Source organism: Acanthochromis polyacanthus, chromosome 2 (assembly GCF_021347895.1).
Source record: "Acanthochromis polyacanthus isolate Apoly-LR-REF ecotype Palm Island chromosome 2, KAUST_Apoly_ChrSc, whole genome shotgun sequence".
Taxonomy (NCBI): domain Eukaryota; kingdom Metazoa; phylum Chordata; class Actinopteri; family Pomacentridae; genus Acanthochromis; species Acanthochromis polyacanthus.
The window spans coordinates 433,417-452,251 of record NC_067114.1 but is presented as its reverse complement, the minus strand read 5'-3'; the positions used below and the strand labels follow the sequence as shown (position 1 = coordinate 452,251).

The window sequence follows — 18,835 nt, the reverse complement described above, 5'->3', positions numbered from 1 at the left end:
TCACCAAATTCAACTAATGAGCTTTAAATACAATGTCCAAATCTTTTATTATTTCCTGTTTGAATGTTCAGGGTTTGAGATCCTCTGCTCTTGGCCTTAAGAGCAGGACTTCAGACTTTATTGGAGAGTTAGGAAATGCAGATGTGTTTATACTGCAGGAGACTTGGTGTAGAGGAGATGTCTCCTCTGGTTGTCCCTCAGGCTACTTGGAGATAATGTCTTCGTCCACCAAACTAAAGGGAGTAACACAAGGAAGAGATTCAGGAGGAATGCTGATCTGGTATAAAGCAAACCTTGTGCAATACGTTCAGTTTATCAAAAAAAGCAAATTTTCAATCTGGCTCAAAATCAAAAAAGATGTCCTTACTACAGATAAAGATGTATTCCTGTGTGCTGCATATATCCCCCCATCACAATCCCCATATTTTAATGAAGATAGTTTCTCCATGCTTGAGGATGAGATCGGTTACTTCCAGACCCAGGGAAATGTACTGATCTGTGGAGACCTGAATGCCAGGACTGGTACAGAACCAGATGTCATCAGCACACAGGGAGACAAACATATACCTGGTCAAATCAGCATCCCTCTTCCTTCACTCCCCTATAGAAACAACTTTGACAAAACAGTCAATAAAAGTGGACAACAGCTGCTGCAACTCTGTCGAACGCTGGGTCTGTACATGGTCAACGGTAGGCTTCGAGGGGACTCTTTTGGTCTTTACACTCATAGCTCTCCTCTTGGCAGCAGCACAGTAGACTATAGCGTCACTGACTTAGACCCCTTCTACCTGAGAGCATTTACAGTGAGCCCCTTAACCCCCCTATCAGACCATAGTAAAATCACCCTCTACATTAAAGCCACAGCAAACCACCCCCACACAGTACAACCCTGCAATCTGAACTACAGAAAACAGCCCTACTATTGGACAAACAAAAGTAAAGACCAATACCAGACAGCAATCAAAAACCCAGTCTTTCAATCCCATTTAGACTGTTTTCTTTCCACCTCTTATCCACTCACTGAGGACAGCCTCAGACAGGCCGTACAGGACATCTACAACATATTTGACCATGTGGCAGACTTAGCCAATCTGAAAAACCCCCCGCATCACAGAAAAAAAGGCCTAACCAATGATGAGTGGTTTGACACTGAATGTAAACAACTGAGAAAAACTCTCAGAAATGCATCAAATCAAAAACACAGACAGCCCGACAACCCTGAGCTCCGCCTCCGGTACTGGGAAACACTGAGAGTATACAGAAAAACACTCAGAACTAAGAAAGAACAACATGTGAAGCATCAATTACAAATTATTGAGGAATCCCTTGACTCCAACGATTTCTGGAAGAAATGGCACTCTTTCAGCAAACCACAAAAAGAAGAACTGCCGATTCAAAATGGTGACATCTGGAAAAACCACTTTGAAAATCTGTTTACTGCTGTTCCTCTGAATTCGGCCCAAAACAATCTCCTCAACAAACTACAAATTCTAGAAGCAGTTCTTAAAAATAACCAGAATCCGCTAGACTACCAAATTACAGAAGCAGAGCTGCTGGCTAAAATCCAGTCGCTGCAACCAAGGAAAGCTAGCGGTCCAGATGGCATTTTGAATGAAATGCTGAAATTTGATGACCATAAATTTAACCTGGCCATATTAAAATTGTTCAATCTTGTTCTGAATGTTGGACATTTCCCGGACCTCTGGAGTGAAGGAATCATCTCCACAATCTTTAAAAGTGGAAACAAATTAGACCCAAACAATTACAGAGGCATCTGTGTCAGCAGTAACCTGGGAAAGGTATTCTGCAGCATCTTAAACACCAGACTGCAAGACTTTCTCAGAGAACATGACGTCCTGAGCAAAAGCCAGATTGGATTCACACCCAAACAGAGAACAACAGACCATATCTACACCCTTCACACCCTCATCAATCAAAACGTCCACCAAAACAAGAAGAAAATCTACTCTTGTTTTGTAGATTTCAGAAAAGCATTTGACTCAATTTGGCATGATGGTCTGTTCCTAAATCTATTAGAGAAAGGTGTAGGAGGGAAGGTCTATGACATCATTAAAACCATGTACACACATATGAAGTGTGCTGTAAAAGTGAACAACATGGAAACAGACTTCTTCCCCCAGAGTCGAGGAGTGAAACAGGGCTGCAGTCTCAGCCCCACCCTCTTCAATATTTATATTGATGAATTAGCTAAATCACTGGAACAATCTGACATTCCTGGTCTCACTCTGTCTGACACACAGGTTAAATGCCTACTGTTTGCAGATGATCTCATATTGCTGGCCCCATCAAAAGAAGCACTACAACAGCAACTGGATCATCTGCAAACCTTCTGTCAGACCTGGGCCCTGACAGTGAATCTGGACAAAACCAAAATCATGATATTCCAGAAACGACCCAGAGGTCAGGGAAACCAAACCAGTTTTTTCCTGGGCTCTCAAGAGGTGGAACACACCCTGAACTACACCTACTTAGGACTACACATCACACCTACAGGGAAATTTAACATGGCCGTGGATGATCTCAGAGAGAGGGGAAGAAGGGCTTTCTATGCAATAAAGAAATCTTCAAACATTAATATTCCCATTAGGATCTGGCTCAAAATATTCAAATCTATAATTGAACCAATTATTCTGTATGGTAGTGAGGTGTGGGGCCCTCTTGCAAATCAAGATTTTGAAAAATGGGACAAACACCCAACTGAAATCCTGCACACAGAGATTTGCAAGAGCATCCTCAGAGTGCACAGAAATACCCCCAACAACAGCTGCCGAGCGGAGCTAGGCCAATTCCCCCTCTTAATTAGAATTCAAAAAAGAGCCATCAAATTTTATAAGCACCTTAAAACAAGTGACCCCAACTCCTACCACTACAAAGCCCTTCAATGCCAAGAGGAGAGCATGGAGAGGAGCCCCCTCAGCCAGCTGATCCTGAGGCTCAGCTCCTCTAACAGCACAGGACAAGCTCAGAACAGTTCTCACACAATCTGCACAAAGCAGATTATAGAAAAAGAAAAAGAACACTACATTAACTATTGGACATCTAGAACAAAAACTCAAAGCAAACTTCAATGTTATTTGGCTCTAAACAGACAGTACACGGTGGCAGAATATTTAAGCGCCGTGACTGATGAGAAACTGAGAAAGACTTTGACCATGTACAGACTCAGTGACCACAGCTTGGCCATAGAGACGGGGAGACACAGACAGACCTGGCTGCCCACAGAGGACAGACTGTGTCAGCTCTGTCCACACAGACAAGTGGAGACAGAAACACACTTCCTGATTCACTGTACCAAATATGAACAGATGAGAGACCAGTTCTTCTCCAGAATAAAACAGCACTTTCCCGACTTTGATTCTCTGCCTGAACAAAACAAAATGCAGCACATCCTTGGTGAGAACAGAGTCAGCAGCTTAGCAGCAGCTAAATATGTCAGCCTGTGTCACAGATTAAGGGACAAGCACAACAACTGTCACCACACCTGACAGACTGACCAATACTCTCAACACATCTGTCAGACTCACCAAAAAGGAATCCACAAACTCTGAACTTTATGCTTGTTTTTTTTCTTCTCTTTTTTTTCTAATTGCTATTGTTGATGTTGTTTCTTCTGTGTATTTTTTATATAGATATTGTTATTATTGCTGTTTTTGTTGATTGCCGTATATAATTGTTAATATTGTTATTTGCTTTGGCAATATTGTTGACATACAATCGTGCCAATAAAGCTTATTGAAATTGAAAATTGAAATTGAATTGAGAGACAGAGAGGCAGAGAGGCAGAGAGACAGAGAGGCAGAGAGGCAGAGAGGCAGAGAGACAGAGAGGCAGAGAGGCAGAGAGACAGAGGAACAGAGAGACGGACAGAGAGGCAGAGAGGCAGAGGAACAGAGGGAGAGAGGGGAGCATGATAGGGAAAAAGGGGTATTTGGGAGGACAGGGGTGAGGAGAGAGCCCTGACAGTTTAGTATTTAGAAACATTTTCTAGATGAACACGTTTAGAGGACGGCTCAGCCACGGCACTCTACTTTCATTAACCTCTAAGAAATGAGAAGCTCCTCCCTGCATCAGCTCGGGCTAAAGAAGTCATTGTCATCACTGCAGTAACCATCCAATGGAAGGATCTGAACTCTTCACTGAGTTAAATTCAGGTGGAGACTTTTAATTTGGCCAGGCAGGGTGTGTGTCCAGTCATTATTCCTGGTTACTGATCAATAAAATGTATTTAGACTGCATGTATGCCCCCAGAACCACACAGGATTAAACCTACAGAGTGGTAGGAACACACTGACCTGGATCATTTTCTATTTCAGATTCCTCCCTCTGAATGTTCAGTTTCTTTATCTGGAGCATCAAAAACTTTTCCTGGACACTTTTTTCTTCACTATATTTCACAGTTTATTCTGTCTCTGTTTCTACACTTGAAATGTAGCCGTGACCTTCCGGTAATTACTGGCAGAAATAAATGCATTAATGGATGTTATTTATATGTAAAAGTCCCATATTCTGCTTCCAAACAACAATGCAACATGTTGATGAACTAAAAGTGTTTGTAGGTGTTTTCTCGGTAAAGAACCAGACTAGTTCTGTTTCCTTCTTCCTCTAGTCCTCATGTTAAGCTAAGCTAAGCTAAGCTAAGTTAACCACATCCTGAATGAATAGTTCAACATGCCCTGTGGAGTTTTCTCTGGAAACAAACAAAAGTTATTTTTATGTTCAGTGTTCCTCACCAACATACATGTTTAATGCATTTATTTCCCCAAAGTCACATTTAAAAAGTTTGAAACCTTCAATATTTAGCTCCGTGTTTCTGCTGCTGTTCCTGCGTTTCTTTTTAGTGTAACTGAACCATAAAAATTTTAAAAAGGAAAAGCTGCTGGACGTGAGGTCAAAACCCTCAGACAGAAGACGGATATTGATCTTCTCATTTCACCCTTGGAAAGGCAGCAAACATGTTGAATCCTTCTGTAAGTTTATCAAGGAGGAATTTGGTCTTTTATGACTTTTATTTTCTTTTTTCAGCAGAAACTAAACCACTGCAGCATCAACATATCTACCTACAGACGGAAACATTCTCTGAAAGCCTTTACAGGATGTGAACCAGGTAATTATGACTGGAATATGTTGTTTTGTGTTTTAACAATGATGTGACTTTTAAATAGTGAACTCATAAAATGCATTATTATCACTGAAGAGGCTCAGAGTTGTTGCTCTGGACAATTTCAGTTTTGAGCACTTCATATTTTGTCTACATTCAAGGATTTATTTTAGATAGATAAACTGTAATAAATTACTGGAGAAATTCTCAAACTAAAAATATTGCACTGTTTTTCCAAAATACATTTAAAATCTGTCAAATCTGATGTTTTTGGTGTCAAAAACAAGAATGAACACATAAAACAACAAAAATGAGACAGAAAACAACACAAAGAGGACACTAAATGACAAAAACTTCACACAAAACGAAAAAACTAAACAAATGGCATACAAAATGACAAAAATGAGACACAAACTACCGAGAACGAATTTCTTTCATTCATGCATTTGAATGACAGCAAAAGGAACTAAACCGAACAGTTATAGGTAGAACGTGTCAAATAAGACACAAAACAACAAAACAGACACAAAAAATATGAATGAGACACAAAAGAATAACAAAACTCAAAACTCCAGGTATTGTTGATTACAGATAAAAACAGTAAACTAGTGGAACGTTTCGTTACAGCATCAAACAATAAACCTCATGTACGCTGATAGATTGTTAGATGCTTTATTGATTCTTTGGTAGGAATGACTTCATTACAGAAGCTACAGTCAAGAACTTACATCTGATACACGACTGTTCATACGTTTGGGGACACCCAGATAATTCCATGTTTTCGATGAAAACTCCCACTTTTATCCATGTGCTAACATAACTGAACAAGGGTTTTCTAATCATCAATGAGCCTTTCAGCACCATTAGCTAACACAATGTAGCATTAGAACACAGGAAATGTTCCTCTGTACCCCTATGGAGATATTCCATTAAAAATCACCGTTTACAGCTACAACAGTCATTTAGCACATTAACTATGTCTGCACTGTGTATGTTATTCATTTAATGCTATCTTCATTGAAAAATGGATTTTCTTTCAACAATAAGGACATTTCTAAGTGACCCCAGACTGTTGAACGGTGGTGTCTGAGTAACATCTAGATGTTGTTGATTGTTCTGTACAGAAACTTCTCTCAACTAAGGTTCTGAAATTAATATAGAGTTGTAGAAATCATCGTCATGTCATGTCTTCATGTCCACCCGTCCCCCTCCAGTTAATGATCCTCGTCTTCTCTTTAGCATCATATTCTGGTGTTGCTTCGGGCCTTTCCCAGCCTCCTGGTCCCCCTGAGAAGCTGGCAGGAGACTCTCACATCCCACCAACCAGCCTGGGAGAGCTGGGAATCTGCTGCCCTTTGGTTTAAATAGCGTAACCCTCCGTCCAATATTCCATACACAAACAGGAAGTGAAGGCCTCACTTCTGGGGGAGGATGTTGTCAAAGTGTTTATTTTTTCCTTCAAGTTCACATTTCATCACTGCACAACTTTAACAGAGAACAAATGCTGATTAGTTGTGTTCGTTTTGGATTTTCTAGACTGTCTTTAATTGTTTCATGAGTTTCTGAGGTTTTTTTTTGCATGTTTTTCTCATGTTGAGGAAACTCTCAGAGGACTTTCTTTTTTATCTGCTGGTTTTCCTTCATGAGAAAATGCGTATTTAAATGGTCCCAGTGGGTCGTTTCTTCAGTATTTTCTCCAGTCAGGAATGCTCAAAGTGGGAGTGTTGGAGGAAACACTTTGATTTTACATCTATTTCAGCCTGTTAGAGATGGGCATAGTCTCCAGAAAGACTGAATTAAATAAAGATTAGTTTTTATTTCTGAGCTGCAAACAACATGCAACACAACCTCACAGTAGTCCCTCGATCTGGCAAACGTTCCAGAACATTTTTCTACTTCATAGTTTTGTTTTGTGCTTCGTATGAGAAAATAAACACGGTCGGCGCTGGCTCCGACTCTGTTGTCTTTGCAGGAAACATAACAGTTCTGAGATCCAGGAGAGTTGGAGGCAATGACCTGAGGTTACTGTGTTTAGCAGAGTCACGCTTAGGAGATATTTCTGTTTGGTGGAGCTGAGACACTTTTCCTTTTTTATTAAGAAGGATTAATGCTGACATGCTGGATGGTTTCCATCAACAGTTTCATGCAGTGAAGCTGTTTCTCATGCTCTGCTATCAGACAGATGTCACTGCTGCACATCTGGACCAGGAGGTGAGACGGACAGATCATGGTTTCCTCCAGCTGCTGTGCAGAGGTTACGACTCCTGCTTCAGGCTGCTTTCGAAGCTAAAAACGACAGCGACTCATCAGACAAACTACGACATGTTGAGATCAGGCGTGAACTAACCGTGACGTCACCCGTTGGTTTCAACGCCGAAAAAAGGAAGCCCGGATTTTGCTACTTCCTGGTCGCCATTTTGAATTTTTTGGAGCCAGTGACGTAAAAAGCATCAGACTGGACCGGAGAGCAACTAGGGGCAGGACCAGTCAGTGGGACTGTCCATCAAGTATAGCCACGCCCCCTGGCTCCGCCAACTTTAACAATTTATTTAAAATTCAGTATTGATTTATTTTAAGATCGGCCACCTGATCTCTCATTTTGACCATGAAAACTAACGGGAAAAAAATCCTGAGCTGTAGAACATCAGTCTATCACATTTTATTTTCTCCAAAAATGAATTGGGGTCTATGGAGAAAAAGCTTTTTGGAGTCAACCCTAGCGGACGGCGTGATATTGCAAGTTTTTGACACTTCTGTGTGGGCTTCATTTTTGGAGCCAGATGCTACGTCCACAATATATACAGTCTATGGTTGAGAAATTAACATTCCTCTGTTCTGCTGTGGATTTAACAGAACCTTTATCAACATGTGGGAGAAACACGTGCATGTAATTAATACAAACACCTCAGAAACTCGGAGCACGCTTGAGATGAACATTTACAGGAACAGCTGTAATCTGATCTTTCAGTCTTTGTGTTTCCATCAGAGCGTAGCATCCAACAGCTTCCACCACGACTGGGTCGGACTCTCTACCTTCCACTATGAAATCTGTGCTTGCACTAGGAATTTGAAAAGAAGAGCCACTGTGGCTCACTCATAAGAATAACAATGAGCCACAAAAAGCCACAAATTTCTGTGTCAGTGATAGCAGAAAAAATGGAGTCATTTTCCTGCATTCTGGTGCATTTTGAGGTAAAAAAAAAAAAGCTCAATTAAACAGTTCTATTTTAACTATTTTATTTCTACTTATATGTATGTATGTTGTTATTTTCATCGTTTTTACACTCCTCTGCAGCTGCTCTGAGCATCTACCAGTAGGCCCCCCTAACCAATTATGATCATATTTAAGTTAATAATGACTGGTTCTGTGATTATTTGTGTGTGATTTTATGTGTATCATTTTATGATGTGGTTTTACATCGTGGAGGCTTATTTTACTGTATTTTTATGTCTTATTTTTCTTTTCTTTTAATGTAAAGCACTTTGTGATTTTTATATCTGTGAAAAGTGCTATATAAATAAACTTTACTTACTTTATTATTTATTTAAACTCATATTCTGGCCACATTATAGTGAACTTGTCAGCACTTTTTCTGTAAAAAAAACAAAACAACTTTTTAAAAAAAAATTAACACAAAACTATTTAGGGGGGCTAAAGAATGTTTTAGAGGGGCAGAAGCCCCCCTAAAATAGGCCTAATGACGCCACTGCCAGAGAATTTAGTGGCCGGCTGCTGTTGCTATGGAAACGATTAAACCTGTTGCAGTCGGACATGAAACCCTCGATGAGACTCATCCAGACTGGAAATGATTGAACTGATATTTATTTTAGATCACTGGGTCTTTCAGTAGATTTTAGTGATTGTTCACCTGGAGAGTTAGAGACCAGTGAAACCAGTGAAACCAGTAAGAGTTCCTTCATCTCCTCTGGAAACTGAACGGATCCAGATACAGAAGTGCTTTTGTTTAATGATTCAACTAATTTTTGGAACTTTTTTGATTGACCTTATTTACGTGAATGTTTATAGCATAAAAATATTTATTTTCCAGAGATATGTGAAATCTCAGCTTTATACTCACTTTAATTATTTTCCAAAATGAGATTTTGTTTAAAAATTGCTTGTTGATGCACTTTCAGCACATTTTTCTGCAGACATGAGGATGTTTTTGACACTAATATCTCAGGAACTATTTAAAATAAAAGCCTGAAATTTCCACAGTTATTTTCATCATGTCATTAATTTAGAATCTACAATATTTATGTAATATAATAAGTAGATAATCAGTGGAGTCATTCCGTTAACATCAGTTATTATCACATTTATTCATCCACACTGAATCACTTCACTTTCTGTGATGTGACGTTTGGTGATGAAGACATTTCAACCCTAAACTCATGACTTCAGACTATTCAGCTCCTTTTATTTTATTGTTCTGGCTTCATACATTCACTTCCACATTAACCTCCTTTTGTATTTTGCAGGAAACCGCTCTCACCTTATAACATCAAACAACAGACCAAGGATCTGATCACAAAGTTAGAAACAAAATGGAGCAGCTAGCAGCGCTAAAGGGACTAAAGATCTCCTTCAGTGTGAGTGTGGAGACCAAAACTGAGCTACGATGGGCTATTTTAGTGAAGATACCAGAAACACCAGTCCAGATGAAGCTGAAGTTCTCCTGTCTCCAGAACTGGTAAGTGGATGGAAATGTTTCTGAGTTCTTTTGCTCCATAGTAGCGCAAAATGCTAATTTCAGTTTCTCTCTCTCTATAGATATAAACTCCTATTAAATGTTAGTGAAGCTAGATAGCTGCTGCTGTTGGTTCCGACAAAACAAAGGCTTCAAAATGCAGAGTAATCATTTGGTAGTTGAATCCATTTACTTACTTATATGATTTTGTGGATGTCATCTTTTAAAAATATACTTTCATTGAGAATCCCCTCCTGATAGCGACGTTGATGATCTGAGCTGTAAAACTGCTTTCTAGTGCAAATGTCTGCCCTGTAAAGCAGGATTTAAGATTGTGAACCACTTCAGGTTTAACTCAGGGTTTTTTTAGAGTGACACTGGTGGTTTACATGTTGGAGATAACAGATCGGTACTAAAACACCTCCTACTGATGACTCAGGTCACTTCCTGTGAAACTGACTGACCTCGATGCTCAAAGAGCCGGAGGGTCTCTGAGGAGAACAAGTGTTTGTAGCGTCTGAACTCCTTTCTTTCCCCGATGAGCATTGATATGAGGTATAGATTCTCAGTACTTTGTTTTATTTTCCTCTTCATGCAGTTGTTCTTGTCTTTGTACAACAGTAAGTCATGAAACCTGGACTGATAAAGACCTGAAGCTGGTCAGATGAGCTCTAAGTTTACCTACAGGGGATGAAACATGTCTGCAGATTTGTTTTTCACTTAAGACTTTTCAACACCACCAGGACCAGCTGGAAGAATGAGGCTAAAATAGTTTTACACACCATAAAAATACATAAAACAACATATTTAATGCATTATGTGATTGTAGTTCCAGTCAGATCTACTGGTGCTTTAACGAGCAGTAAGTCTCATTTTCAGCATCTACCACGTTTTTCTGGTTTTACCTGCAACTGCCTCCATTACTGAGTTTATTTGGTTTTTAAGGAGGATAGTTTGCTTTTCTTAGAGTTAAACACCTCTAGACGTGTCCATGTTTGGTGGAGGGATCAACTGATACTGATGCTGATTATCGGTAATCAAGAACAGACGATATATTCAATAAATGTGATGTTTTAACAGCATGTGATATCAGAGAACCTGTTATTCATAACCAGACTTCCTCATTAATAAGAGTGACTAACTGAAGATGTAAAATAGAAATAGCAGTGATTAAATAATCTCCTCTGGTTATTTGGGATCAGCTGTTTGTTCCTGTAGTTCTGCTTTTCTTCTCTGTTCTCTTAATCTGTCACTGTGGAGGAGGGCGTGTGGAAGCAGCGGCAGGTTAATTGACACAGGTGGCACCGATTAGACTGATGTGATGCTCTCTGCAGTAGCAGGCTGGAGCAGAGGACAAAAGGCACGTAGACAGAGAGGACGGTGGGTGAAGACACACGGGTGGAGGACAGTTTACAGGACGAGGTCCGGTGGAGCGCCGGGCGAAGAGGAGAACCTGTTTATTGGTGTTGGTGACGGTGCGGTGAATAAAAACCCTGTTTGTATTGCCAGACTGCCGTGGTTAATGCGCTGAGTGGACCCACAGACAGGTCATCTGTTACAGTCACTTTATTTCCCACTAAGGTCCACATCTTAAAGCTTTATTAATTATTGTTTTCCAGGCTCTGTTTCAGGTTAATCTGTAGCTGCCTGCTAACTTAGCCGCCATCCGCTAGCTGTTAGCGTAGCCTTAGCCACTGTGAGAGAAGCTGATTTCCTGGTTTGTGTTTCTGGTTCAGCCTCTGCTAGATATCTGACATTTCTGAGACCTCAGAGAGAGATGAGGCTGAATCAGGCCTGAAGTAGAGCATCTGTCAATAATCAGTCATTAAAAACACAGACACCGGTCTGTAAAATGCCAGATATCTGCTACGATAACTGGTCAGGCCGATATTCAGTCTGGTCCCAGTTTGGTGTTTTGGAGCCAGCACTGATCCTTAGTTCAGAAACCTTTGGCTGATGGAATAAGTTGATATCCAGCTTTGTGTGACTCCTTGGTGTGACTGCATGTGTCCGGCTTCATAAAACCACAAAACCAAGCATATATTAATATATTTACCAATATATCTGCTTCATGGTGCAGGCCTCAGGAGGACATCAGATAAAAACAAGGCTAAGATTAATATTTACTGACTTTAGTAGAAGTTCTCCTAATCTGTGAAAAGCTGTAAGTGAAGCACCTTAAAATGTAGCTATAAAATCCACCCTAACATGGGGGTTTGTTGGATGTATCTGTGTTCTCATTGATCTCCAGCAGAAGCTCCTCGTTCCTCTCAGCAGGTGTGAGAACGTCTGACAAGTGTTAGCAGAGAGGGCAGATGATAAAACATGGCCACCAGATGGATAAATGGAGGAATGGCCGGCTAATCGTGTGCTGCACATATCATCGGAACAGTTTCAGTGAGGAGCTGAACTAATCCGGTTTCTAGAAGCTGCTCGTCTCTGATTAGCTTTAACGTATTCATGAAGGAGCTATTTATTGGACAAAGTATTCAGGAAACGTCACAACGCCTCCCTGGCTCAGTGAGCGGGTGAAAAAGCTTCAAAGTTTCCAGGACCTCCAAATGGATGTTTGGCTGTACCACAGAGGACAGGGAGAACAAGCTAAGTGCTTTAGCAGCGGGTGACGCTAACGCAGGAGGACAGGCTCAGCGTGGCGTGAAGCAGAAGAGTGCTGTGTGAGGTGACTTCTGGGACAATGGGGCCGCTTTCTGCAAATAAAACATGAGGCTTATCCTGAGCTCTGAACTATACAGTCTCAGCTTCTGTCAGGTGTTTGTGGTGGAAAAAGAACGGGGAGAATCAGATTTAATGGTCCTGAACTGGCTGGATTAGCTGCAGTGGAGGCTAATTCACTGAAATATTTAGTTTGTTGGAGATGTGCAGAACCTATGAGCTCCCTAAGTCCTGTTCAGTAGATTAGTGCTTTTAAAGGCGTTTTATTCCTCGTTGTCTGATAATATCATAAACTACACGAGAATTCTGCTTCATCTCCGATTGAACTATAAGAATCCAGGATTTTATGAATGCATCATTTCAGCAAATAGAAATATTCTGATCAGCTGTGTACAGAATTTTGCCAAGATTTAGTTAAATTTCTTCTTATTTTCTCAAACTCTAAACTGGAATTTGAAATAAAGGCTTTTGATTTAAACAATGTTTGCTAAAGCACCATTTCAACATTTGACTTTAGGAGGCTGAACGCTTTCAATCACACAAAAAAGCTGCTAAAATGTCATAAAAGACTTTTTAGAAACATTTCAAGCAGATATGAAAGCAGAGAGGTTTAAAAAGACTCACAGGGTTGGATATTTTCTGCCTAATAACGGGTATTAATGTGATGTTTGGGTATTTTCTGCCTAATAACGGGTATTAATGTGATGTTTTAGAGTTGTATGCTGCTACATGTGTAAATTAGCTTTGATGGCGTTACCCAGAAACAGAATAACGAAGCGGGAAACTTTCTTTTATTTCTTTTATTTTGAAATATTAGATAGTTTCACTGTTTTGTGGCTCTAAAATTCGTAACGTCATCATTTCTCATAAAAGGAGGTTAAATGCTTTTGCTCACACAGAATAAGAAGGAAATCTGGTAAAATGTCATAAGAAGCATTTTTTAAAACAATTTAAATGAAGAATAGTTAAAAGAATCCCTAAATAAGACATTTCTTTGTAGACAGTAGCACAGCGTTTCCCTAAACTCAGGAAATCTCATTAATCTGCTGTCTGTCCATCCTTCACTGAGAAGTTCCACTTCAACTCTTTCTTCTTTCCACAAATTCATATTTAATCTGTGGAGGCAAAAATCTGTAGTTCCTGAGATGACCTTGTAGGTATTATGATGATATAAATGTGTTGGGTTGGGGTTATAGATGAGGAGTTCCCAGCTTTTTTCAGTGATGCTTTACGATAATATTTGGCTTTTCCTTTATTTCATTTTGCATATTATCCCATTTTCAAAGCTCTAAAATCATTAAAATCATTGTTTCTTATTAAAACTGATTTGCTGAATTCACGGACATGTTCAACTTGTGACAAATAATCAAAGGATATATATAAATTATTTTTTTTAAATTTTCTATATATTTTTCCAAACCACTAACACAGACTACTGTACAAGTGCATCTACTAATTATTTGTTTGAATAAGAACAACTCTGTAGGTCAGAAAGCAAACTATTCTTCCTTTTTTGTTCTTCTGTTGATCAGAGACAGCAGACACTATACTTCAACACTCTACATATGAAAAATAAAAATAAACGCCTCCTGATATTTCCGTCCCTCTGAGCTGCACTCAGGAAGAAACATCTTGAAGAGTTCTTTTAAATTCAGCCAAAGAGGCATAAATAAGACATTTCGTGCAGAGCGTCCACACGGAGCTGTCTTTGGAGGTGACAGCGACGTGTTTAAAGGTTCAGAGCATCAGCGACTCGTTCCTTCACTTTTTATCCCCTGAATGAGTGGAGCTTTGTTATCCAGACGTGGACAGAATCAAACAGCTGTGCTGATAGAAGAAAAGACGTCAGAGGACAGCAAAACCAAATTTAAACGCAGCTCTGTGATCATAACGGCGTCTTTCTTTCTGTAAATTCAGTGTATGAAGTCCTGAAGGCCTCCTGTGCATTAAACACTCAGAGAACTGTACGTTCTGAATAAATTAATGATCACTCAGCGTCAATATTTTATAGCCAGCAAGTGTTGGTAAAATGGCAAACAGAGCGAAATAAAAGTCATATTTCCTAACTAACAGCTGAATACTGGAGGCTGCTCAGGGTTCAGTTCTCTTCTTAAATCTGTACCTTTCTTTTAATTTAGGTTTTATTTGTTCCAAGCAGAAAGTATCTTGAAATAAAAAAAGACTTGAATTAAAGCCAAAAAAGATGGAAATTTGAGAAAAGGTTTTAACAGAAAACACAAAACATGATTTATCCACACATTTATCAGTTCTACAAACAAACCAGTGTCACTTAATTCCCCTTTATTCCATCTTTTAGCACAGATTATTAGCACCTCTGTCAGATCCATCAGTCATTTTAACAGCGTTTGACCCTTTACTGGATGTATTTACATCTGTTTTTAATCATGTCTGATGATAGCTTGCTTTATTTTTATATCTTAAATACATCTAGAATTGTGCACATTTCTAAAAGACAAATATCACAGATCTGTGTAATATTGTTATTTCTATAATAGTAATAATAATATATTTTATTTATTGGCCTCTCAGAACACCCAAGGCCAGCGTACAAAATAAACAGAGTTAAACACATTCAGATAAACAGCATAAGATGTAAAGATTTAAAAGAAGGAACTGCTTCTTCTGTACATTTATTTTATATTTTTGTGCTGATATCATGTTTATATTACATGCTTGCATTATCTCCTCTACACATTTCCCCACTGTGGGATTAATAAAGGATCATCGCAATTTATCTTAAAATCAATATTTAGGATTTCACAAATTACTTTCTACCATTTATTTATTTTTAGTGAATCTGTTGAATATTTCCTCCATTAATCGACTGATTAAATGTCAGAAAACTGTGAAAAATATCATCTGAAGCTCCTAAAGGCCTCATTTTTCCAACTATCTGCCAAAACCCAAAGATATTTAATCACTTTACACTCACATAAAGCAAAGAAAAGCAGCAAAATGAACCTTTAGAGGCTTCTGTTATTTTATTCCAATATATGAAATAGTTCAGCCTTAATGCTAATTATTCTTACTTTTATCTTCATAATAGACATTTCTCTTGCACTGTAATAAAATCAGATTTCCTTATTTTATACAACAAGCCCTCTAAATGCAGTCATATCAAATATAAAATCTTTACCTGTAAACTGGAGCCAAGCTATTAGAATTTTGTGTAAAATAATGTTCATCCATCCTCTATCCACCGCTTTATCCTCACTAGGGTCATGGGGGGTGCTGGAGTCTATCCCAGCTGACTGAAGGCAGGGGACACCCTGGACAGGTCACCAGTCTGTCACAGGGCTACATATACAGACACACAATCACACTCACATTCACATCTACGGACAATTTAGAGTAACCAATTAACCTCAGCATGTTTTTGGACTGTGGGAGGAAGCCGGAGTACCCGGAGAAAACCCACGCATGCACAGGGAGAACATGCAAACTCCATGCAGAAAGATCCCAGGCTGGGATTTGAACCGGGGATCTTCTTGCTTCAAGGCGACAGTGCTAACCACTACTGCACTGTGCAGCCCAAGTGAAATAATATGTGAAATATTATTAAATATGTGAATATGTATGTTGAAGAATAGAGAAGAATAAAATTAAAAGCAAAGTGTGTCAGGTTTCTATTTCATCATGAGGATCATTTAATTTAAAGAAATAATAAAAATTTTCGTTATTATAGTAAAAACTGTTGCAGAAATCTTCAGTGGTGTCATTTTGTTTCTCTTCAGAGGAGATGGAAGCTGCAGGTTCAGATGAAAAACCAACAACTGGAGGAATCTGAACATTTAGAGGAAGCTGGAGTAAATATTAGGATTTTAATAAATTAAAAAGCTCTGTGTTAATCAGTGTCTGCTGCTGATCCATGAAGCCATAAACAGACGATTTTACATCGTCTAAATGTGACCTGTGATGTTTAACAGACTGATCCTCCCTGTGTCTGGACTTAAACTACCGTCTGGGTTCACAGTGTTCAGAAACGCAGAGAAAAACACGGCAGAGCTCCACTATTTTTAGATCAAATCTCTGAAGAAGTCCAGAGAGACGACGTCCGTCCAGCCGGCCCCTCCTTCGCCCTGAACGCCCAATTGTGTTTCTACACAAAGTCAGGAAACCGTTTGGCCTCTGAGCTGCTGGTAGAGAGGAAACCCGTCCAGCTGAGCCTCAGGAACACTAACGCTAACGCTGCAGGCCGAGCTCACGTCCAGGACGAGCTTTAAAACACCCCTATAGATGGTACACACCTTAATACACACTATAGATGGTACACACCTTAATACACACTATAGATGGTACACACCTTAATACACACTATAGATGGTACACACCTTAATACACACTATAGGTGGTACACACCTTAATACACACTATAGATGGTACACACCTTAATACACACTATAGATGGTACACACCTTTATTTATATTCTAATATTGGATTATTATTACTGATATATTGACATAAAAGCATCATTTTAATATTGCAGCTTTGTACAGAAAAGCTATTTTATTCACTTTACTAAATAAATATTTAGTATTTTTTTATAAATCTTTATCTGCAAAGTAAGTATTAGAGTCCAAATATTATAATTTAGTGTGAAATAGAACAATTAAAATGGCACAAAATCCATCCATCCTCTATCCACCGCTTTATCCTCACTAGGGTCATGGGGGGTGCTGGAGTCTATCCCAGCTGACTGAAGGCAGGGGACACCCTGGACAGGTCACCAGTCTGTCACAGGGCTACATATACAGACACACAATCACACTCACATTCACACCTACGGACAATTTAGAGTAACCAGTTAACCTCAGCATGTTTTTGGACTGTGGGAGGAAGCCGGAGTACCCGGAGAAAACCCACGCATGCACAGAGAGAACATGCAAACTCCATGCAGAAAGATCCCAGGCCGGGATTTGAACCGGGGATCTTCTTGCTGCAAGGTGAAAGTTCTAACCACTACACTGTGCAGCAATAAAGTGGCACAAAATGAAAAGTTACATTTATTTAATCTACCGGATAAAATAAAAGACATAAAGACACATTTAATGAACAGACAGAGCTGAACAGGGATGTATAAATGAAGGCACATGAGGTAAAACATGACAGAAATAGTAGAAATATTCTAACATTATAGTAAAAACATTCACTGGTTTCATTTTCTGTGTTAAGAGGAGATGGAAGCTGCAGGTTCAGGAGCTGACATGGAGCTAAACATGGAGCTGGAGCTTCAGGTTTCCATCAGATAACAGCAGGAATCTAAAGCTGAGGATCATGGAGGTAATAGCTCTGGTTCTCTGGTCACTCATTGGTTCTGCTGGTTCCATAGAAGTGCTGATGGAGCTCCAGGCCCGGGTCTACCGGCAGCTCCAGCTCCGGGTCTACCAGCAGCTGAGGCGGATCTGCGCTGATTGCGGCACAGCAGACTGAACCATAATTGATGACCTAATTGAAAGGAGGAGGAGGAAGGTGGGGGTCACTGTCGGACAGGAGGAGAGAGAGAGAGAGGCGCTCCAATGAGGGAAAGTTGAAGTTTTTTCTTCTCTTCTTCTTCCTCCAGTCCCACAGCTCAGGTTTTCATGTGAGCGCGGAGGCTTTCTGTTTTTTACGCGCACTTCTTCCCCCATCTTCTCACCTTCACACACGGAGCACTAATCCACCTTCTCACCTTTACTTTTTAGCGGCTGTGTCTTGAGTTTCCTTTCCTTTCTTCCCGTTTTCCTTCTTTTATGAATGATTCTCTCTCGCAGTCCTGCTGCCAAACTCTGCTCGGATTCCTCCTCGTCCAGCGCACGACCTCACCTCGGCACATCTTCTCTCCTCAAGCTCCGGCGCCACCAGGACTTCCACTGCAGCTTCAGACGCACTTGGGCTAAATTTCACTCGACGAGGAAGAACCTGATAGTTTGTTCAGCTTCAGCAGCTTCAGCAGCAGCTCAGACCGAAACCATGAGCCTGAAGACGGACGCAGAACCGAACAACAACGTTTCCATCGAGGAGGAGGTGAGTTCAGACAAACTTTGACTCTGCTTCCTACTTTCTCTTTGCCCTTCACTGAAAGCTCTTCTTTCTGGTCAAACGTTCTCTTTTTCTGAATTGTTTGTTCAAAGTTGTCCTTTCTGTCCTGACTTTGCTCTGAAACGGTTTAAAACCGGAGCAGTGAGTGTCAGTCAGAGGAAACGCTCCTCCTGTGGATTCAGTCCGCGGCTTTCAGGAAAATATTCCAAAATGTGCTTTTATTCAACATTCTGACATTTATTTTTCTGTTCCTGCTCCTTTAAAATGAGCCTCTATTTAAATTTACGTTTTTAGCAATAAGCTGTTCTTTAC

The 18,835-nt window shown here is 39.9% G+C and overlaps 1 protein-coding gene across 15 annotated transcripts in view; it reads left to right on the top strand.

Annotated features, from left to right (window-relative positions):
- The window catches only part of LOC110965258 (RNA binding protein, mRNA processing factor 2), a 68,139-nt gene that overhangs the window by 39,085 nt on the left and 10,219 nt on the right, over window positions 1–18,835 (top strand). For 8 of the 15 annotated variants that reach the window (XM_022214231.2, XM_022214235.2, XM_022214233.2 and 5 more), the window contains 3 exons: window positions 5,044–5,125; window positions 9,602–9,813; window positions 18,256–18,508. In XM_022214231.2, the coding sequence (XP_022069923.2) occupies window positions 9,668–9,813; window positions 18,256–18,508 (399 nt within the window). In that variant the 5' untranslated portion in view covers window positions 5,044–5,125; window positions 9,602–9,667. Of the gene's footprint in view, window positions 1–5,043; window positions 5,126–7,995; window positions 8,312–9,601; window positions 9,814–17,448; window positions 18,509–18,835 lie in introns of those variants that run through there. The other 7 variants (XM_051938083.1, XM_022214229.2, XM_051938088.1 and 4 more) reach the window with 5 other exon arrangements.